This window comes from Pelophylax lessonae, assembly GCF_965119305.1.
Source record: "Pelophylax lessonae genome assembly, chromosome: 11".
Taxonomy (NCBI): domain Eukaryota; kingdom Metazoa; phylum Chordata; class Amphibia; order Anura; family Ranidae; genus Pelophylax; species Pelophylax lessonae.
In genome coordinates this window covers 153,409,944-153,433,584 of record NC_138778.1, presented here as the reverse complement: position 1 = coordinate 153,433,584, position 23,641 = coordinate 153,409,944, and the positions used below count along the sequence as shown (strand labels likewise).

The window sequence follows — 23,641 nt, the reverse complement described above, 5'->3', positions numbered from 1 at the left end:
ACCTCGAGCCACACAGGAGAGGCAGAAGGAGATTAGGGAACTTAACAAGTGGCTGAGGAATTGGTGTAGGAAGGAGGGGTTTGGGTTCCTGGAGAACTGGGCTGACTTCTCAGTCGGCTACCGGCTCTTTAGTAAGGATGGGCTGCACCTTAATGGGGAAGGTACAGCTCTTTTGGGGAGAAAGATGGCCACCAAGTTGGAGGGGCTTTTAAACTAGGAGACGGGGGGGGGGGGGGCTCAGAAGTAGAGTCAGTCAGGAGGGAGCAGAGGACTGAAGGCAGTTGTAGGGTCAGCAGCGACAGTAGGTCCACAACATCAATCGGTAGGTCTGTGCGGGAAAACCTCAGACCAAACAGGAATAAACATAACCACCAATTGCGCTCAACTTCCGTAAAACTAAGAGGGGTATATGCTAATGCCAGAAGCCTAGCTAATAAAATGGATGAGTTGGAAATATTAGTACATGAGGAGGACATAGACCTTGTGGGAATAACAGAAACTTGGTTCGACCCCTCACATGACTGGCTGGCCAATATCCAAGGGTATTCGGTGTACCGGAAGGACAGGGTAGGAAAAAGAGGGGGAGGGGTATGTCTCTATGTCAAGAACAATATAAAGGTGATAGAAAGGAGTGACATTACGGAAGGGATGAGTATGGAGTTAGAATCTGTGTGGGTTGAACTCCATAGGGAAGGAGAAAAGGGGAAAGTAATTGTGGGGGTTTGCTATAGGCCACCTAACCAAGGGGAGGAGGTAGAGCTGGAATTCTTAGCACTAATGAGTAAAGTGGCAAAGCTAGGATCAGTCATCATATTGGGGGACTTCAATTATCCCGACATTAACTGGGAAGAGGGGACTGCACACTCACAGAAGGCCCGTCTATTCATGGAAACCTTACTGGATAATTACATGTCACAGTTGGTGGACTCTCCGACTAGAGAAAATGCAGTCCTGGATCTATTGATCACTAATGACCCAGACATAATCTCGGAGGTAGTAGTCCAGGACAACCTGGGCTCTAGCGATCACAGGATGATCACATTTAGTGTAAATAACAATATAACAAGGCAAGTGGGGAACATAAGAACCCTAAACTTCAGAAGGGCAAACTTTCCCAAATTGTACTCATTGATGGAAAGGGTAAACTGGGACCAAACCCTGGGATCACTGACCACAGAGGAAAAATGGGAATGCTTTAGGAACATATTAGGCAAAGGCATCTTGCAGTGCATTCCTATGGGAAATAAATTTAGAAGAGACAAAGCCAAACCTGGCTGGCTAAACCGTAGCGTTAAAAAACTTATTAGGGGAAAAAAATTGGCCTTCAGGAAATATAAATCAGAGGGCACAGTATTGGCCTTCCAGCAATACAAGGAGGCAAATAAAAGTAAACATGAAATCAAGATGGCTAAAATCAACTTTGAGAGACAAATAGCGGAGGATAGTAAAAAAAAACCCAAAGAAATTCTTTAAATATATCAACAGCAAAAAAACTAGGGCAGAGCATATTGCACACATAATTAGCGATGATGGGAGGATGGTTACAGAGGACACTGAAAAAGCAACCGTGCTGAATGCTTTTTTCTCGTCAGTCTTTACACAGGAAAAGGAGGGGTACACTGACCATGACTGTATGGTTAGTAGTAATACACAGGACTTGCCACTATGGCTAACAGAGGGTGAAATCAGGGAAAGGCTGGATAAACTTAACACAAATCACCAGGCCCGGATGGCGTACATCCGAGAGTACTCAAGGAACTAACAAAGATTATATCTAGACCACTGTTCCTGACCTTTGCTGACAGTATTATGACAGGAAATGTACCAGGGGATTGGAGGAAAGCTAACGTGATACCGATATTCAAAAAGGGGTAGAGGCATATACCGGGAAATTATAGGCCTGTCAGTTTGACATCGATAGTATGTAAACTTCTGGAGGGGATGATAAGGGACTATATCGTAGAGTTTGCTAAAGACAACAACATCATCAGCGGTAATCAGCACGGGTTTACAAATGGGCGTTCTTGTCAAACCAATCTCTTAACATTCTACTAGGAGGTGAGCTGTGAGCTAGATAGGGGGAGACCAGTGGATGTGGTGTACTTGGATTTCGCTAAGGCGTTTGATACAGTTCCCCACAAGCGCTTAATTTATAAAATAAGGTCTGCAGGCATCGACCGCAGAGTTTGCTCTTGGATACGGAACTGGCTAAAAGGGCGTGTCCAAAGGGTGGTAATAAACAGCGCATACTCAGACTGGTCTGAGGTTGTAAGCGGGGTCCCCCAAGGCTCAGTCCTGGGACCAACCTTGTTCAATTTATTCATAAACAGCATTGAGGACGGGATCAGTAGTTCGATATCAGTTTTTGCTGATGACACAAAATTGGCCAGGGCAATAACTGCACAGCATGAAGCAGATATCCTACAGAATGACCTGGACAAAATTACAGAGTGGGCAACGACATGGCAAATGAGGTTTAACGTGGAGAAGTGTAAGGTTTTGCACTTGGGGACTAAAAACATAATAGCACAATACACTTTAGGAGGGGAACCCCTGGGGGAATCAAAAATGGAGAAAGATCTGGGAGTATTGGTTGATGATAGATTAGGCAACAGCATGCAATGTCAAGCGGCAGCTGCCAAAGCCAGCAGAATATTAGCATGCATAAAGAAAGGGATGTATTCCAGAGATAAGACTATAATCCTTCCACTTTATAAAACTCTGGTCCGACCGCATCTGGAGTATTCTGTCCAGTTCTGGTCGCCAGTCCTCAGGAGGGATGTGTTAGAGCTGGAGAGAGTCCAGAGAAGGGCAACTAAACTAATTGGGGGATTGGAGGACCTTGATTATGAGGAGCGTCTGCAATCGCTCGATTTATTCTCCCTGGAGAAGAGACGCCTGAGAGGGGACATGATAGCAATTTAGAAATATCTTAATGGGGATCCCAGCTTAGAAAAAAAGCTGTTCATTCAAAGGGATTGCATGAGGACTCAAGGGCATACAATGCGATTAGAGGAGAAGCGTTTTAACCTCAGGCAACGTGGGGGGTTCTTTACTGTTAGGGCTACAAGATTGTGGAATTCTCTACCACAAGAGGTGGTTTCTGCGGGTAGTATGGTGGCTTTCAAAAGACTCTTAGACTTACATCTCAAGGATCAGAACATTCAGGGGTATGTGAGATGATTACAGCCACACACACCTACACAGGTTGAACTGGATGGACTATTGTCTTTATTCAACCTCACCTACTATGTAACTATGTAACTTTATTGACAACGACAGTAAAGACTAGGCCACACTAGCTAGATTTGGAGAGAAAAAAAAAAGCTCTGTGGCTAATGCAGTACATAAGGTCTGAAAAGCACCACAATGCAGAGCTCAATGTTTAAGGCTAGGTTCACGTATATGCTGGTATGCGTGTAAATCTAGCGCATTCCCGCATTAGAAGGCAAACCATACTGCTATTTAACAGACACGCAGGACTGCCATTATTTTCTTAACGGCACCCTCTCATATCTGAAAGTGCAGATCATTTTCTGGTGCGGGAAATCGCAAAAGCATCACGCGACTTGAAAAAGGTGCAGAGACCTTTCTCCTGCGTTTCCTGCAGGTACAACAGCTCATTCAAACGACAGGGCTGCTGTCCTGCGCAAACGCAATCCGCACCAATCACATAGGTGTGACCCTAGCCCAGTGATGGCGAACCTTGACACCCCAGATGTTTTGGAACTACATTTCCCATGGTGCTCATGCACTCTGCAGTGTAGTTGAGCATCATGGGAAATTAAGTTCCAAAACATCTGGGGTGCCAAGGTTCACCATCACTGCACTAGCCTATAACCATCTCAAACAAAAAACTCCTGAAGAGCAGACTGAGCAATATTTCAAATAATCTATATACTAAGAACGAATGACTGTGGACTGACAATGACTGCCTCCATCACACCTCCGCTGTCACTAATATGTGACAGGTAGTGTTAAATTACCACTATTTTAGTCAACAGAAATACAATTCAGATGACTAAAATAGGACTAAAACTAAAATTTCGTTTTAGCCAAACGAATAGGACTAAAACTAAATCAAAATTTGACCACCGTCAGTCTGCCTAGAATCTTACACAGTACAGATTCAACTCACCAGCACATGCTTTGCTCTTTCTTTCTCCCAGTTCAGACTTGATTGTATTTCACCAACTGTCACATAGCCCTTTTTCTGCAAGAAATAATATGAATGGGAATTTATCAGGTATCACATCTGTAGCACTGAAATTAGGAGCTTAATTCATCAAATCATGAAAAAAACAATGAGCAAGGAGTTTGTATGTTCCCCTGCTATCATGTGGGTTTTCTTCCAGTAGGCAGCAGCCTCCGTTACAACAAGAACCAATATAAATACTTGTATCCACTGTGTAAAGCAGTACATAATGCATTAAGCTTAATATATATTTAAAAAAACAAAACACATTAAAATCTATTTTAACCACTTGCCGACCCACCTATAGCAGCTTTACTGCTACAGAGTGGCTGCGCTGTGCAGGATCATGTATATGTGTGTATATATATATATATATATATATATATATATACACACACACACATACATATACACACACATACATATACACACACATACACACGTGATCCTGCACTTCCTGGTACTGATGCCTGCCGCCACCCGCTAATCGTTCGGTACACAGGTAGAATGGCGATCATGTAAACAAGGCAGATCACCATTCCATTAGTAGTGAAGGCATTGATTCTGTGTTCCTGCAAAGCAGGAACATGGTTTAATGCCTTCCCCTAGTAATAGCACCTCCCACACGGTTAGAAAACACTGGCTAGGCACACAGTTAACCCTTTGATTGCCCCGTTAACCCTTTCCCAGCCAGTGTCAGTACAGTGACCGTGCATATTTTTAGCACTGATCATTGAATTAGTGTCACTTAGTTTCCCGACTGTCCGCTGCAATATCACAGTTCGCTATAAATCACTGATTGCCGCCATTATTTGTAAAAAAAATAAAAAATTCCCATAGATGGTAAGCGCTATAACCGTTTTGCAAGCCAATTAATATACCCTTATTGGGATTCTTTTTTATCCAAAAATATGTAGCAGAATATGTATTGGTCTAACCTGATGAAGAAACTCGATTTTTTCAATTATTGTTATAAGATATTTTATATAGCAGAAAGTAAAAAATATTGTTTTTTTTTTTAAATTGTCGCCTTTTTTGGTTTATAGCACAAAAAATAAAAACTGCAGTGGTGATCAAATACCACCAAAAGAAAGCCATTAGTGTGGAAAAGAAGAAACATTTTGTTTGGGTACAGCTTCACACAACCACGCAATTGTCAGTTAAAGTAACACTGTGCCGTATCGCAAAAAATGACCTGTTCATTAAGGGAGGTAAACGTCAAGTGGTTAAACTGGGATGGAAAAATGTAATTTTTCCCCCCCTCCAAGGATTTAAATGATAAAAGATATTAAAGCGATATTCAGTGACAGTGTAAAGAGGAAATATTTGATCCATTTGACATTTAGGCCCCTTTCACACTTGGGAGTCCGTCAGCAGACTCAGTTTTTCTCAGCAGGGGATCGATCCACCAATCCCCTGCTGAGCAGGCGGATGGCAGTTTTGTCTCCAGTCTGTGTGCAGAGAGGGAGTTGTCAGGTCCTGGCTCTTCTCTATGGGGGAATCGGATGAGAACGGACCGCCTGTCCGTTCTCATCTGATCCCATCCCATCCAATCCGCTGGACGGATGGAAAATAGGGTTTCCATCCGTCCAGATTTGACGGCCCAGATCGGATGTCAGCGGACATGTCTCCGCTGACATCCGATGCCCCATAGAGATGCATGGGACATCCGTTCAGAAGCGCCTGAAAAACTGACAGGCGGATCTGAACGGTCCGCAAGTGTGAAAGCGGCCTTATACGCCTTAAAATGTGTCTACTGCTGCCAGAACCCACTGGCCATTCCATTCCATTCCAAGGTAGGAAGAAGCATAACTTGTCATGTGACAAGTTTGCTCCTCCTCCTGACATTTCTTCCCACCTCCTATTCATTAGAATGAATGGTGTTTCCTTTGTTTTGGAGACCCAAAGCAAGTACATTCGTGAAGAGCTCAGCTGTGCTTTAAAAATCTGACAGAGGATATTTTTGGGAAAGTGGTGAGATGGTCACAGTTAAGCCATACCTCTGCCTTAGAAGTCTGCTCCTAGGAAACTGAAAGGAAACTAAAGAGGCAGCATTGTTAGGATGCATGCATCACTAGCGACAGGGGGGGGTATATTAACTACAACTGGAGAATGCAAAATCTGGTGCAGCGCTGCATAGAAAACAATCAGCTTCCAGGTTTTATTGCCAAAGCATAGTTGAGCAAGCTGAAGATAGAAGCTGATTGGCTACCATGCACAGCTGCACTGTTTTTAGTAACCCCTGTGGCTCTTTTTAGCTCTGAGGTGCAGGAATCAGTAATTGTAAGTGCAGCAGTAATGGTGGGTATTTGACATCCATTTTAAAGAGACAATGTCATTAGGATATACACATCCTAATGACATGGTCTCCTTTAACCCAGCCTGTCTCAACCTTTTCAACACAGAGGAACCCTTGAAATAAACTCCCAGTTTCAGGGAACCCCTGCTAAAAACTATTACTACAACTCATGATGCCTTAGTGTGATGTTAAATGGGAAGAATGCTTCTTATACTTGTGGTCATTGGGAATAATTACCCCCCTACAGATAGCTAAAATGATCAATGGTGTCAGTGAGAACTTGTAGTAGAGGCAGACATTGCTCAAGGAACCCCAGTTGAGAAACCCTGCCTTTAACAGCTTAACAACCACCCTATAGCACTTTTACTGCTACAGGGCGGGCGGCACCTGTGTGCAGGATCACGTACATATACACGTGATCATGCACTTCCAGGTAGCAGGTGCGAATGCGCACTGCTGGGGGCTTGCTCCTGCTGCGATTACACACAGCGGGAGCTGATCAGCGGGGACCGTGGACTCGATTTCGTCTGGCAACTGCCCTTCATCCTGCATTAAGACAGAATGGGAGTCTGCCTATGTAAACGAGGCAGATTGCTGTTCTGACAGGAGGGAAGGCATGGATCCTGTGTTCCTGCAATTACACTTCCAGGATCTGTTCATTGATTATGTGATGATCCAGTATTAGTTATAAGCAAATACATCTCAAATAAGCTGCAAGACAAAGCCATTGGATTTTGAAATGCACCAAAATTTTGGCGGCCGAAACATATCGCCGAAAATGGCGTTCTCGCCATTTTGCTGATAAAAGAAAAAAGGTGTTGATAATGGCGGCGAAAATGCATGCGATTTTACTGTGCTTATAGTTTAGGTCACGTGACTCCGCAAAAAAAAAAAAAAACGTAACACAGGAGCGTTATTGACGCGTTCTTGCTGCGTTTTCAATGCATTTCAACGGGTAGGTGCGTTTTTTTTTAAACAACCAAAAAAGCAGCAAGCAGGATTTTTAACACCACAACTGAAGTGCAACAAACCAGTGTGTAGACATACATAGAATTTAAAGGGGTACATTTTTCTTGAGCTGTTCTTGCAGTATTCATTTAAATTCATGATCCAAATAAAAAGTCCAATATAACACAACTGCATACAAAAATATATAATTTTTTTTTTAAAAACTGTAATTTTCGGTTTGCAGCCAAGTGCATCCTTCATTTTCGGTTTCAGCACCTTCATTTCCATTCGGTGCACCTCTAATTTGTACTAACCTCTGCCAGCTGTAGTACCACGGTGTGATCCATGTTCAGCTCTGCAGGAACCGACTGCACCAGGTAAGATCCACCCACAGGGATGATCCCAAAACCACTACCTAGAGCTTTGAGTTTTTTGATTGCTCTGATGATATCATCTCTGAAATAAGAAAGTATGCCAATGACTCTGCTGTACTGACCGCCTAGGGCTCTCTGTGAAAGAAGGAGGGAGGATGCTTACTGACTGACGTCCTGAGCGAGCTTCCCTCTTCCCTTCAGAACTTGCTGGTGCAGTTCAGCTAATGTGATCAAACCTAGAAACAAAACAAATTTAATAAAAATACAGACTAAACATTTTCAATAAAGGAAGAATAAAGCTAACATTGCAGAGATCTGTCAGATGCCAGCTTTTATTCTTCAACCTGAACCGGTAAATCACAGCTGGATTGCGATTGGTCCCGATGGGCAATGAATTTTTCCTGCACTCTAACCTGATCAGAAAAAATGACAGCTGGAACCTGATTGGTTGGGAACGGCAACTCTTTTGTTCTTGCTTTGATAAATCATTCCCTCTGGATTCTCTTCAAAAAGGTGGAAAGCGGAAGCATTGCTACCTGTTCAGCTTCCAGCTGTTATTCTTCACCAGTGTCAGTGGTGTATTTAGGTTTTGTGCTGCCCTAGGCCGGACTAAACTTGTGCACCCCCTAATTTAAATATGACGCACCCCTTCCTGTAAAGGCCACACCTCTTCCTGTTTATGACCCACCCTGTCATCTGTAAACCACAACCACAGTCTATCAGTGCCCATTAGTGTAGCCTCATCAGTTCCCATAAGGTCAGCCTCAGCAGTGCCCATCATCATACCATCATATCATACCAGGAGGTAGCAGTGTGACCGCTTTATGGGGGAGCCAGACCGATTTGCCTCCTGGACCCTGCCCTCCAGCCCAATTCGCCCTATAAGACTGGCACTATACTAAATGTGTGTAGCGCAAGCCGTCAGGGACTCTTTTTAGTGGGGGAGGAGGGAGGAGGCTGTTTTTTCTCGTGCGTGGTACAGCTTTTTTGCTGCCCCCTGCAAACTGCTGCCCTAGGCCTGGGCCTTGTTGGCCTAGGCCAAGATACAGCACTGACCAGTGTTAGAAAATCAAATGAAAGCCAACAATGATAAAATTGGAAAAAGACATAATAAAAGTGACTTAAACCCTTATGTTACAGGTAATGGTGGAAAAATGAATGATAATGATCATAAAATTGATAAAAGCAATATATGCACATGCAATATAACAAACATTAGCACACAAAAGAAAGTCATACGATTCTCCTTGTGAGCAAGTGGTACATTTACATTCCTAAAAATAGAAACATGATGCAATCATAATAGCATAGGTGTGACATGAGAACCATTGCTGTTTAAACAGCTGTCAGATATATATTATCTCTGTGTATTTAGTGGTTTTCCTAGAAGTCAGCTTAAAAAGAAAAAGTGTGGGATTTAAAAAAAAAAAAAAACCCCACAACAAAAAGATCCTAATTACATAGGTAAATGCAGCATCGACCCAATGCTGTATCTGTTCCTCACTGCCTTTAAGACCAAGAACTTAGAGATCAAAGACCCATGTCAGTCAGCCGGTGATTGTTACCAACTCTCTGCTCCTCCAGCGCTCACTGAAGCGCCGGGCTGTGGAGGTGGGCAGCTAGCTTAGGCTCTCATCGGTGCACGGATAGACTGAGCCAGGTACTTGTCCAGGCATCTGGGTGGATCCCGACATTAAAAGATCCCTCCAGTGTCTGGACTGGCTCTGTGACGTCACCCAACAGTGGACATTAGCACCCCTATCGGCTGAATTTGGGTCACGGGAGTGCAAAACCAAAGTGCACCTTCTGTGAAAGAGCTTTGGCCCTACTTATCCTTTAAAGTCAAACATCTCTAAAAACAGAGAAAATCAGTCACATGATGTCAGAAGGGGGCGGTGCAACCAGGTAACGTAGCCCCGGCGGCCCTGCCCCTTGCATATGTAAGAAATGTCAAAGCGCAGAGCAGGCATGCGGCGGGAGGCCTCCCAAGAGGCGAGAGCGTTTTTTATTTTTTCTATTTTTCGGGTCCAGGGGGCATGGTGATTGACGGTGAATTTACACCCTGTTCCAAATTATTATGCAAATTATATTTTTCTCATTTACCTAAATAATTGCTGTAAATAACAGTCAGCATAATTCACTTATCAACCATTAAGAGTACAATTCAAATTTTATTGAACAAACCTCCTAATAACAGTATTTTTTTTTTTTTTTAAACATAAAAAAAAAAAAAAAAAAAAAAAAAACTTACAATGCACTGTTCCAAATTATTACGCAAGTTTCAAAACACTTAGGTTGTAAAGAACTGAAAATTGTCATTTATGTTTGCAGCATATTTACTGAAATCAAAAGCTTATTTTCAATCAAACTTATAACAACATTTTAACAGGTCACGTTACATTTTAACCGCTTGCCGACCGCCGCATGACTATTTACTGCGGCGGTCAGCCCCCACAGGCAGAGCGACGTAGTACTACGTCGCTAGCCTGTGAGGGTCTAGTGAGCGAGCGCGCGCTCCCGCACGGTCACTCGGCGATCGTCAGTGCAGAGGGAGAAAGGCAGGCGGCTGATGTAAACAAGCCCCCTTTCATTCTCCCCTGTGTAGAAACAGTGATCACACAGTTCTACTATGTAGGACCGTTGATCTCTGTTCCTACACCTCAAGCCACAGCCAATCACAGTTAGAATCACGCCCCTAGGGACACACACAGCCCCTCCCTCTCAAATAAAGTTAACCCCTTCACTGCCAGTATAATTTTACAGTAACAGTGCATATTTATAGCACTGATTACTGTAGTAATGTCACTGGTAACCCCAAAAGTGTCAAAAATGTCAGTCAAGGGTCTGATCTGTCCGCCGCAATGTTGCAGTCCTGCAAAAAAAAAAAAAAAAAATTGCAGATCGACCGCCATTACGCGTTAAAAAAAAAAACAACAACAAAAATCTTTCCCTTTGTTAGTAAACGCGATAACTTTTGTGCAAACCAATCAAAATACGCTTTTTGCGATTTTTTTTTTTACCAAACATATGTAGCATAAAACAAATTGGCCGAAAATGTAAATTTAGATTTTTACATTTTTTTTTGGGGGGGGGGGGGGGAGAATTTCATATAAAAAAAAATGTGAAAAATATTGTTATTTTTGCAAAATTGACGCTCTTTTTTTGTTTATAGCGCATGATTAAAAAAAAAAAAAAAAAAAAAAAAAAAAAAAAAAAAAAAAAAAAAAAAAAAAAAAAAAAATCGCACAGGTGATCAAATACCACCAAAAGAAAGCTCTGTTTGTGGGGAAAAAAAGGACGTCAAATTAGTTTAGGTACAGCGTCACACGACCGCGCAATTGTCCGTTAAAGTCACGCAGTGCCGAATCGCAAAATAGGCCCTGGTCAGGAAGGGGGTAAAATCTTCCGGGGCTTAAGTGGTTAACATAGGACCCCTCATTTGATAGCAGCTTCACAAGTCTTGCATCCAATGAACTTATGAGTTTTTGGACAGTTTCTGCTTGAATTGATTTGCAAGATGTCAGAATAGCCTCCCAGAGCTGCTGTTTGGATGTAAACTGCCTCCCACCGTCATAGATCTTTTGCTTAAGGATGCTCCAAAGGTTCTCAATATGATTGAGGTCAGGGGAGGATGGAGGCCACACCATGACTTTCTCTCCTTTTATCCTCATAGCAGCCATTGATGCAGAGGTATTCTTTGCAGCATGAGATGTCATGCATGAAGATGATTTTATTACGGAAAGCATAGTTCTTACATACTTTGCAGAGGTCATCTTTACACCTTCGGGTCCCTAAAGAGGACGACCAGCTCTCTTCCCATGATTCCGGCCCAAACCATGACTCCACCACTGCCTTGCTGACGTCGCAGCCTTGTTGGAACAGGGTGGCCGTCCACCAACCATCCACTACTCCATCCATCCGGACCATCTACGGTTTCACGGCACTCATCAGTGAACAGGACTGTTTGAAAATTAGTCTTCATGTATTTTTCTGCCCAATGCAGCCGTTTCTGCTTGTGAGCATTGGTTAGTGGTGGCCGAATGGAAGGTTTATGCACAGGTGCAAGACTCTGGAGGACTCTACACCTTGAGGTCTGTGGGACTCCAGAGGCACCAGCAGCTTCAAATATCTGTTTGCTGCTATGTAATGGTATTTTAGCAGCTGCTCTCTTGATTCGATGCATGGATCTGGGAGAAATCTTCCTCAATGTGCCTTTATCTGCACCAACCTGTCTGTGCTCTGAATCAGCCACAAATCTCTTAATAGTGGGATGATCATGCTTAAGTTTTTGTGAAATATCTAATGTTTGCATACCTCTTCCAAGGAATTGAACTATTTAACTCTTTGACAGCAGAGAGATCTTTTTTTTCTTCCCCATATTGCATGAAAATGCTGCTCTGCTTAACCACTTACCGCCCGCCCTATAGGGAATTGAGGCATTGACGGCGGGAAGGTGGTTGTATTATGCTGACACACCGTCATATGCGCTCTGGGAGCGCACAGAGCGGCGATTGGTGCTGCGGTGTGTCACTGACACACAGCATCTCCGATCTCGGTAAAGAGCCTACTGACGTAGGCTCTTTACCATGTGACCAGCTGTGTCCAATCACGGCTGGTCACATTGTAAATAGGAAGAGCCGTTGATCGGCTTTTCTCAAAACTTTTTCTCCAAACTTTTCATTCGTTTAGCAAAAAAAACGTGCGGTGATCAAATACCACCAAAAGAAAGCTCTATTTGTGGGAAAAAAAACGACATGCATTTGGTTTAGGTACAGTGTTGCATGACTGCGCAATTGTCATTCAAAATGCAACAGCGCTAAAAGCTATAAATTGGCCTGGGCGGGAAGGGGGAAAAGTGCCCGGTATTGAAGTGGCTAATAATGTGGAACACCCTCCTTTAGTAGTTTTTCCTTAAATTGGGCTCACCTGGCAATCTAATTTTCACAGGTGTCCGAGATTGTTTTCAGTGATCAAAAAAGAGCCCTGAGACACAATGCCACCCATGAGTTAACTGAAAACTAAAATATTTAATCTTTGTGACACGGAAATAGAATTTGCATAATAATTTGGAACAGGGTGTACACCGAGGGACGCATTTTTTTTTATTTGTTAATAAAGGACTTGGTGAATGGGTAAGGGTAGGATGTACCCGATACCCATTCACATTGGGAGGTGGGACAAGGTGCATTGGGGCCCCAAAGTACCCACCCCCCCCATGTTGAGGGCATGTGGCCTGGTATGGTTCTGGAGGGGGCGCTTGCTCTACATGCACTAAATGCGTTTCCGCAGTGAGTCCACGGAATGCGATTGAACCAAGAATGCACCTGACCCTTTCCAAATGAGCAGCAACTGAAGAAAACCCATAGATGTGAACATATCCCATAGGAAACCATGTTAATAAACTGACTAAAGTGCATTTCTGCAAAAAAGCACAAAAAGCATAGGTGTGAACCAGGCCTTAAGCCTTGTATAAATGGGCCGAATGGGCCAATAGAAACCGGCCGGCTTCTGTCAATGGGGAATGACCGAACAAAGTCTGCCGATCAGCTCCTGATCAGCACTCTCAACTAATGGCTTACAGCGCTGACCGGTGTGTTCCGGCAGGGGGGGGGGGTAGGGGGCATCCCTCTGTCAGAACACAATAGCACAGCAAGGGAGATTACTGTACTAACATTGTGTTAGTACAGTGGCTCCTCCGGCGCTGACAGTTTTTTTTTCCTTCAGCCCGAAAAATAAATAATAGTGTGTACCAGGCTTAAGTAGCCCTGTAGGAGCCAAGGCCAGACACAGCACTAGTAAATTGATCTTCCAGAATATGGGTGTGGTGCACCTAATCAATAACAGGCAAAACAACCTCCTAATTTAAGAATGATAGAGGAAGACTGCTTATCAGTCAGTGGTTTCATTAGACAAAGCTTCCACAACCAAAGACATGGCAGCAGCCAAGGCTACAGGTAGATCAGGCGCTGTAGGGGAAAGGGAGGCAGCATGTTTGCGGCCTCTACAGTCAGTCAGGATTTAGCTAGGCAATCTGTGACAGTCTTAGATGACTGTGGGAAAAATAAGAGAGTGGGGAATAGGCTGAGCAACATCCGAGGAAGCCAGAGAAGACTCTAAAGAGGGGATATACTCCAACAGGACACATGATTCTACACTATGTAAACTGGCTCATCAGGGGGCACACTTGAGGATCACCCACAGGAATTACATCAGCACTCTGCTTTAAACTCTCTCAGCAAGTTTGCAGAAAATGGGAAATTAAAATGAGGTGCACAGCAACCAATAAAAATAGTGCCTGGCTCGAATTGCCTGCTCACAGGAAGGAGTCCCCTGAGACAGAGCAAGTATAACGCCAAAGGCTCTGGACCTGTAAAGTGCTCTGCAGATACCTTTGTTTGGTAGTGTCCAATCATTCTGATGGCAGCAGTATAAGCCAAAGAATTACCATTTGCTGTGTCTCTCAATGGGCAAAAAAATAAAAAAATCACAATGCATTTACTAAGGCTAGCCATAAATTATACCATTTTGTTTAGCTTCAACCATATAGTGCAAGGGCCTGCCTGATTGCATACAAATTGCAAGTGTTTAGGTCTGACCTCATATTATATGGTTTTGGTAAATCTAAATGGAAATTGTAAAAGAAAATTGTATAATGTATGGGCAGCCTAACAAGTGCTGACAACTGGGATGGGCACTGCAATCAATTACAAATAAACAATTAACATTTACCAAATACTCTCCCCTGCACTCACCTCCATTGTAGTGCTTTAAAGCCAGGCAGACTTCAACTATCTGCACACCGAGCTCATAATAAAAGTCACCCACGCCAAGCATTTCTGACCAAAATCCTTTCCCAGCTGAAAAGGCAAAAAAATTATGAATTAAAAACAAATTCAAAGAAAAATCCTTTAAAATATGGTTACAGCCTCAACCATTAACGGATACGTGCACTTATTTTTGGCCCCCTCCCCTGACCTAACCTAACCCACCCTTCCCACAGATGCAAGCTCACCTCGGTAAAGTGGATGTAAAACCTGATTCATGAAATCTACAGTGTTTTCTTATCTTTCTCCAAAGCACTAACTCCCGTGTCTTTCTGTTGCTCTGTTCCTCTGTTATCAGCATGATAAATTCTGACAAATCAACGGAGATACCAGGCTGCAATTTGTGTCAGGGTGGGTGCTATAAATTGATTAGCAGAGAGCTGGTCTATTCACAGGAAGAAAAAAATCTCTAACACGATGTGCACTTTCTAAAGACAGCAGATAAGCATGTAAAAAACTTATGTAGGGAGATTTGTTTAATCTCTGTATATTACCTGAGGCTGTTCACTTTACTGGTTATATCCACTTTAGGTGTTGCACCTGGTATGCCTGCAAATTTCAGGTCATTACAGGGAGTTAAAGGGAACATTTAGGGTGTTTGTACATATTTTTATTTTTTAAACCTCATTTAGGACTTAAAAGGCAATGTTTAAAGGGGTTTTGTATATATTTTTAAAGTTATAGGAAAAAAAAAAAAAAAAAAAAAGTTAAAAATTTTTTTTTACCGATAGGTTAACATGAAGTATTGCATATAGTGTATATTCATTGCATTAGGTTTTGGATTCTTTTTAAATTTTGAAAAAAGGGACAGCGCTATTAAAATGACCCACGCCTTTAAATACTGTGAAAGTATAATGTACTAAAGTGCAATAAGTACTTAAAACAGTGTTCTCCCCCCACTCCTAAAACTACATTAATGTGCAACAAATGGCAACGGTCAGCACAATATATTAAAAATGATCACAGAAGTGCTTAGCTGCTGTACACACACACCATCTTAACCATTGGGTTACACTGCCCCCTACAGGAGTAGGACACAAGGCAGGAATAAAAAGTCTGGCTATGCCTATGGGCAGTCCCAGGGTATACTCCCTCTCTCGGCTATAGGTACTCAGTTTAGTTACAAGCAGTGTCAGAAGAATTACAACTCCACAGAGGGGTGGGTGCTGTGTCTGTCAATGAACATCAGAGAAATTGATTTTACGGAAAGTCAAAAATCTCATTTTCTCTTTCGTTCATTGATGGACACAGCTCCTCATCTTCTTAACCATTGGGACGTCCCAAAGCAGTGTTAAACATGAGGGGTGGGAACAGCGGAAAAGAAATTCCCAAAGCTAACTATAGCCAACCAGGTAAACAGGAGCTCAACCAAAACAACTGGAGCCCACCTGAAAACAACAATACACCCTAAAGAGGACCAGGTCCTCTAAACAGCAGCCTGCAAAATTCTTGCTGCCAAAGGACGCATTCGCAGATGCCAACACATCCACTTTATAGAACTTTGTGAAAGTGTTCACCAACGACCAGGTGGCCGCCTGTGAAAGGAGGAACCTGACCCTTGATGGAATAGGCCTGAATCACCGTCTGTCTGATCCATCAGAAAATGGTCGCAGAGGAAGCGGACAAACCTTTTCAAGGCCCATCAGGAAGCACAAATAGGGAGCCCGATTTCCTAAAAGCTGCCAGGTACACCCCAATTGCCTGGACCACATCCAAGGATTGCAAAGTAAATTCCTTTGGATGTTTTGGCCTGGGACACAGGGAAGGCAACACAATGTCTTAATTCAAACAAAAACCAGAGACAACCTGAGGAAGAAACGACGGACAGGGGCGAAGAACCACCTCATCACTGTGAACCACCAAGTGTAAGGTGAACGTCAGGGTAACATCGCCAATTCCGACACCCTGAGCACAATGGTGAAAGCCACCAAAAAGGCCCCCCTTCTGGGACAGCGTGAGAAAGGGGAATCTTCCGATGATTCTCAAAAGGAGGCGCCTGGAGGACTGAGAGCACCAAATTGAGGTCCCAAGGCGGCAACAGCGACCGCACTGGAGAAGTCAAGTGCCTTACTTCCTGAAGAAAAGTATGCACCAAGGACCGTTGAAAGAAGACCAATAAGGACAACACCTGACGCTTGATAGTACTCAAGGCCAGTTTCTGCTCAACCCCCCGTTGAAGAAAGGTCAAGATCTGAGACACCAAAAAAAAAAGAGCGAGGAAGAAACCCAAGAGAGATTCACACAAGGCAATGCATGTCTTGCACGTACGATAATGTATCTTCCTAGAAGTGGATTTCCTAGCTTTTAACAGCGTTGGAATCACTGACTATCCATCAACACCTGACGTTCAACAGCCAAGCCATCAAAGCCAGTGACTGTAAAGCAGGATGGCAGATTGGTCCTTGGGACAGCAGAACCTCCCCGAGAGGAAGCTTCCAAGGAACGCCAGCAACCAGCCACACCAGATCAGTGTATCAAGCCTGGTGAGGCCAATCCAGGGCCACCAAGATGACCGGAATCCCTTTGTCTCAATCCTGCATAGAAGTCTTGGCAGAAGCTTGAGAGGAGTGAAGGCATAAATCAGACGATACTGATCCCACAGGGCCACCAGCGCATCCATGGCGTCCCCCAGAGGACCCCGTGACCGAGCCACAAACCTCTGCACCTTTCCGTTGAGCCAAAACACCAACAGATCCACCTTGGGGATGCCCCACCAGAGATGAAACGGCTCCGGATGAAGGGACCACTCCCCTTCGTCCAACGCCTGCCGACTGAGGTAATACGCCTGCCAGTTTTCCACCCCGGGAATTTGTATGGCGGAGGGGGCTGGAACGAACCATTCTGCCCACCTTAGAATGCCAGCTTCCTCCAGAGCTACCAGGATACTTCTTGTGCCCCCCTGCTGATTGACATAAGCCATGGCATTGTCGGATTGAATGCGCATTTGACGATTCATCCAATGTTCCAGGCACAGTCTGATCATGCAGAGTACCAAGACATTGATTGGTAGTCTGGACTCTTCCAGTGTCCAGACCCTCTGAGCAGACATTTTGCAGAGGATGCCTCTCCAGCCGGACAGGCTGGCATCTGTGGTGACCACTATCCAATACAAGGAGAAGAAGGAGTTGCCCAGCTGAAGCGCCAAAGAACGAAGCCACCATATCAGGGACTCTTTCGTTCCCCCGCTCAGCCAGATGACATTGTCCAGAGACTGCGGATTCTTGTCCTATTTGGCCAGAGTATCCCTTGCAGGCACCTTGTATGGAACTGTGCAAACGGAACCACCTAAAAAAAGGCTTATCATCTACTTCAGGCTTAGCATCTACTGGGCAGCAAGAGACAAAATTACAGTCTACAGTTTCTGGAGTTTGTCCAGAGGAAGGAGCACTCTGGCTAAGGCAGAGTCCAGAGTTAGACCCAGATAGTCCAGTTTTGTGGACGGAACTAAAGCAGACTTCTGAAAATTCAGAATCCAGCCAAACACCCTCAAGCTCGTATGGTGATTTCCAGGTTTTCCACCAGAGCAGTAGGAGACTCCGCTCGCAGAAGGAGGTTGTCCAAGTAGCCCAGTACTGCGATCCTCCATTGGCGTAACAATGCTAGCACCAGGGCCAACACTTTCGTGAAGACCCGAGGAGCAGAAGCAAGACCAAAGGGTAACACCACAAACTGATAATGCTCCTCTTCCACAACAAAAGCGGAGGAAGCGCTGGAGATTTTGACACAAATGGAATGTGAGGGTTAAGCATCCTTGATCTCGAAGGAGGCAAGAAAAAAATCCCCCTGATGCATGGAAGCCACCACCGTGCGAACGGACTCCATTCTGAAATTCAACACCCGCACAAAGCAAATCAGCGCCTTGAGGTCCAGAATTGGACGCATCTTGCCTTCCTTCCTGGGGACTGTAAACAGGTTTGAGTAAAAACCCCTGAAAAACGAAGTCAGAACAGGAACCATCACCCATTAAATTAATAGGTCTTGCACCTCCCCCAAAAAGAGCCTGTAAGCGGAGCGGGGACAGTCGCACGTTTGAAGGAAGAAACTTACCGGAGGGTAAGAACGAAACTCAATCTTGTAGCCAGACCAAATGACCTTGTGGACCCACCTGACTTGTACCAGGGGAGTCCACGGGTCAGGGAAACAGCGAATACGTCCCTCCACCCCAGATACAGGTGAGGGCGCACCTACATGCTGAAGGGGCCTTGTCCGCAGTTCTGGAGAAGCCCACTCTCGACTTGCCAGACCAAGTTCGCAAAGGGCTTAGATCCCTTGTCGCCCTTGAGGGACGAAAAGACTTCTTATGAGCCGAGAAGAAGGGCCCATGTCAGAGAGCTGAGCCACTAGAGGAACCGCATCCAAAGAGAATAGATAAACTGCAGCCCTTGGACAAGCTGGTCCGCCAGCTCAGCAAAGGCAGGGGTGACCTACTCCCCCTCCAGGTCACGGCGCAAAAGCCTAGCCTATTCGGACAGAGTCTGCGACACCAGTGCAATGGTGAATATCTGCCTCAGTGCCGAGCCACCCAGGGTGTACCATATTGCGAGCCACAGCCTCTGCCTTCCTGTCAGCTGGTTCCTTAAAGGCCAGGGAATCTAACTGGAATCATGGTTGCCTTGTTTAATCCGGGAACCAAAGGGCCCACCACCAGTGGAACAGTCCACTTCTTAAGAAAAGACTACTCATAGGGGTATCGCTTTGGTCATCCCCACTATTTAGTGACAATTCTGTCAAAATAGGAAGGGAAAGGGAATAACTTTTTCCACTCTGGATGGCTTGTGAATGCCAAAAGGGGGAACCTGCGCCTCCGCCACACCTTAAGCTGCGTCCTCCATCTTTAAGGTCTCACGCACAGCTACAATCAGTGCGTCCACCAGCGCCTTGTCTTACGCGGTTGCAGAAGTGGAGGAACCCTCCTCACTATCTGAGGATTCAGGGCGCGTGGTCGCAGATTCAGCAAAGTGACCCACATCCGTGGCGGCCGAATCGGATTCAGGATCTGGTGGCGGGATGATGAGGCAATTAGGCAGGGGGCGCTTTTTGCCAGCCCTTTACCCAAAAGCCACCTCCACCTGGGATACCAAGGACTCCAGGATTGCCGACAGTGCATGGATAGATGGATGGGATTTGGAAGGCCCGCAGCCTCAGAGGGGATCAGGTGGGGAGAAGTGCTCCAAAGACTCCTTGAGTCACCAGGGGGACCCCACAAAAAAAGTGTAAAAACACTGCTAAGGAAGACCCCCACCGCTCTGGCAGCCCACCTGCTGCCAGCCACAGAGCACCAATCGATCATAAGTAGAGGGGTAGAGAACTCCACCAGACTCACCACCCCATAGAAACCAGGCACCGCAGCTACAAGGTTAATCTAGACTGCACGAACGGCGATTAGGGAATGAAAAGATCCAGGAGTCAGCACAAGGGGAGGAGGGGCTCCCACCACTGCAAATCGCCACCCAGAGGGCTCCACTGCCATGGCCGCCGCTATTTTTTTTAATAGCAAACCATCTAAAAATGGCCGCAGGACTACACAAACATGGCCGCTGTGCATTAAGCACGCATGCTACAAGATAATGGTGGCCTTGCGTGGCACCACGAGGCTCCCAGGGACCCAGGAGGGATCCCTAGGCCTCAGAAAACAAACACAGGCAGGAAGGGGGGGCCCTGGCAGGGGCCCCCACCAGGTACAGCCCCCTCCCCACAGCCAACTGCCCAGTCGTCGGCAGCGCAGCCCCCCCCCCCCCCTAGGCGGTGGACTAAGCCACCTCACAGCCCCAGCGTCAGTGGAGGGGGGACGGATAGGGGGAGAGATGGCCCACAGGGACCACCAGACCGATGAGGGAGGTGCGTGACGGGAAGGAGGGGAACCCAGGGGTCAGACCGTCCCATGGAGGGGCCCACATTTACCCCAAAACCCTCCAGGGGTAGAGGGGAGGCAGTAACTTACCATACCAGGAACCAGGCGGGCACTGCTCCAGACAGAACCTCCCCTCCATCGAAATGGGGGGGCTGTTGGCCAGGAAAAATGCTGCGACTTGGGCCGAGACCCGGTCGTATGCGACCTTGCGAGGTACTTAACTCGCAGGCCAGCCCCCGTCTGGTGGGGCGCGGCCAACCTAGCGCGAAGCCGAGGTCTGCGCACGCTCGCCGGCCAGACTTGGGTGACCACTGGATCTAGATTATCCAGCCCGTCGCCCAGTCTGGCAGTTAATTGTAGATCTCACAGGATAAAATCCAGGAGAAAAATAAAATTCTATCTAAAAAGAACTAGGTCCTTACTAGGCAGAAAAAAAAAACAGGGTACCTATAGCCGAGCGAGGGAGCATACCCCCTGGGACTGCCAATAGGTGCAGCCAGACTTTTTTTTCTATCTAGAGATCTACTCCTGTAGGGGGCAGTATAACCCAATGGTTAAGAAGACCAGGAGCTGTGTAAATCAATGAATGAAAGAAAAAAATCATTTTGATCATTTTTTTTTTTTTTTAAGTAAAAGTGTTTCCATCCTGGATCCTTCCACCCTGGACCGAAAGTTACATCTTGACATCACTCTGGTCCTCCAAGGCCATATAGACTATCAAAGACCAGCTGGCCACATTGCTCCCATTAGGATCTGTGTTCAACATTTACCAACTGTAGTTAAAAAAAAAAAAAAAAAAAAAAAAAAAAGGTACAAAGCTTGCTGAAAGCTCTGCAAATGCTTTGTCAACGCTTGCTGTTCAAACTGTTCTTGTACAAGCTGAAGTCTCTGTGAAACAGGCCGAAGAGAAAAGAGACAAAAAGTTCATCAACTTACAGGCCAGTGGGTCCACTCCAATTGTTGCACACATATCTTGGAACTGGACCCTGAACTGAGGATTCTTCCGGATTTCTTGCTTGTGTTTACTGGCAAACTCTTCAAGATTGGTTTTAAACATCTCCAACTGTTTTGACATCTGTAACACAGTAAAGAGAGCGGATTAAAACTTTTGTCTAACAAATCCAGAAACATTGGTTCCCTGCCATTCATTTTAAGAACTACTTATAGCAAACTTTTATCAAAATCAGAAACTTGGGTCTCTTTCAGATAGGTGGGAATATTTTCCTTCCTCTAAAAAGTATTGTTTTTCACAGGGTGATATAGCAGCACCCAGAAAGCTGGGCAGAAACAGGGACTGCCCTTGCTGAACTTCTTCTGAAAATACTAGTTGCCTGGTTGTTCCTGTCTTCAGTACTTTTCCATCGACCCTAAAGCCTAGTACACATGGGCCAAATGCCCACAGCTATTGCAGTACACATTGCAAATTGCTAGTACACATGGGCTGAATGTTGGGTGACATCGGCCGGTTCAATAAAAACCAGCCGACATTTGGATGTGTGTATGGCAGTCGGTCCCACAAAAGGCTGCCGTTTGTCCGGCTTCTGCCTGACAAGCATGTTGAAAAACCAGCAGCTGACCAGCTCCCGATCTGCACTCTCAGCCAACGGCTGAGAGCGCTGACCGGAGTGTTTTGGAGGCGGGGGGGGGGGGGGTTTGTCCCCTGTCAGAACACAACAGCTCAGCAGGGGAGATCTCTGTACTAACATCAGATAGTTAGTACAGCGGCTAACTATTAGTGTGTAGCAGGCTTTAAGAAGAATTCAAATTAAGGTGTGGCTAGAATCCTTAGGCCGGGCATAAATAAATCAAAATTCGACCAGTTCAACCGAAATCGGCCCATCTATGGGCAGGCTGGTAGTACCGAAGTCAATCCAGCAATTGGCTTCAATTCAACCAGATTGTTGTTTTTCCCTTGTTCGATAGCTACCAGCAGTGATCATTTTATTCTGATGTCTGGAAAACCTTCCTCGGTCAGAATACAATAGCTCCCCTGGAGAGTTTCCCCCATCGACACTGACTGCATTGAAGGGAGAAATCAAGCAATTTTCTCTCCTTCAACCTCTGGTTGAAGGAAAGAAAAATGTATAATGTATAGCTAGCCCTAAACATACCAGATAGGAAAGTGCTAAAGATCAGCCTGACAGGAAGGATAACTAGCATTTTGAGAAGGAGAGGTCAGTAATGCCAGCCTCCATAATTCTCCCAGTTTCCTTTAACGGGCAGATCTCTGTTCAGAGATAAAGGGTCAGATATACCCATGTTCAAAGAAAAAAGGTTGGGATTAGGCAATATACTCTATATAAAATAGAATTAAAAAAAAATAAAAAAAAAAAAATCAGCAGATTGCAGAGATGCAGCATTATGTGCAGACGTGTGTTACACTCCCAATATCTGTGCTTACGCCATAATAGAGCTGCACAGATAATCGTTAAAAAAAAAAAAAAAAAAAAAAAATTGCGATCTCGATTCAACCCCCTTACTATCTTAATAAGGCATTTACATGATTCTTACAGTGCAGAGCCATTCTCTGCTCACTCACAGCTGTCAGAAAAAAACAAAAAAGAGAAGAGTCTCTGGCAACTGTTTATTAACATTGCTCAGCGCAGGGAGACAACTATAAACAGGTTTTATAATGTATAATTTAATAATAGTTTATTTTAGGGATCAAAAAATTAAAAAAAGGGATCAGGGATGAACTTCGGTCTTCAAATGAGGTCAGTTTAACCACTTAAAGCGTAGTTCCGGCCAAAACTAAAAATACTCCATTAATACTAACAAATGGCCAATTACATTAACACTATCCTCACATTACAGTACAGTTTTTAATTGCTGATAATTTCTTACCTTCAAAATAGATTGCAGAGTGCGACCCGACTCCAGTGTGGGCGTCTGAAGCCGCTGTGTCCCCCGCTGTGTCCTTCTTCCCGATTTCTGGCTACCCAGAATGCCGATCACAATCTCGCGCATGCGCTGTCAATTGCGATCGGCAATCAGAGGAGCAGCTGGCCATGCCTATTTTCTCCTGGGATTGATGACACACATCTCCCAGGATGCAATGCGAAACTGGAAGTGACGTCCGGGGCCGCAGCTGCAGAAGGAGGAAGTCGGACAAAGACTCCCCTAAAATAAGGTAAGTGACCCCCAAAAAAG

At 45.0% G+C, this 23,641-nt stretch overlaps 1 protein-coding gene across 1 annotated transcript in view; it reads right to left on the bottom strand.

Annotated features, from left to right (window-relative positions):
• The window catches only part of SNF8 (SNF8 subunit of ESCRT-II), a 36,137-nt gene that overhangs the window by 5,550 nt on the left and 6,946 nt on the right, over window positions 1–23,641 (bottom strand). The window contains exons 3-7 of the mRNA XM_082272970.1: window positions 21,428–21,566; window positions 14,569–14,673; window positions 7,980–8,052; window positions 7,757–7,898; window positions 4,139–4,213 (exon numbers count right to left, since the gene is read on the bottom strand). Coding sequence (XP_082129096.1) covers window positions 4,139–4,213; window positions 7,757–7,898; window positions 7,980–8,052; window positions 14,569–14,673; window positions 21,428–21,566 — 534 coding nt within the window. The remainder of the gene's footprint in view (window positions 1–4,138; window positions 4,214–7,756; window positions 7,899–7,979; window positions 8,053–14,568; window positions 14,674–21,427; window positions 21,567–23,641) is intronic.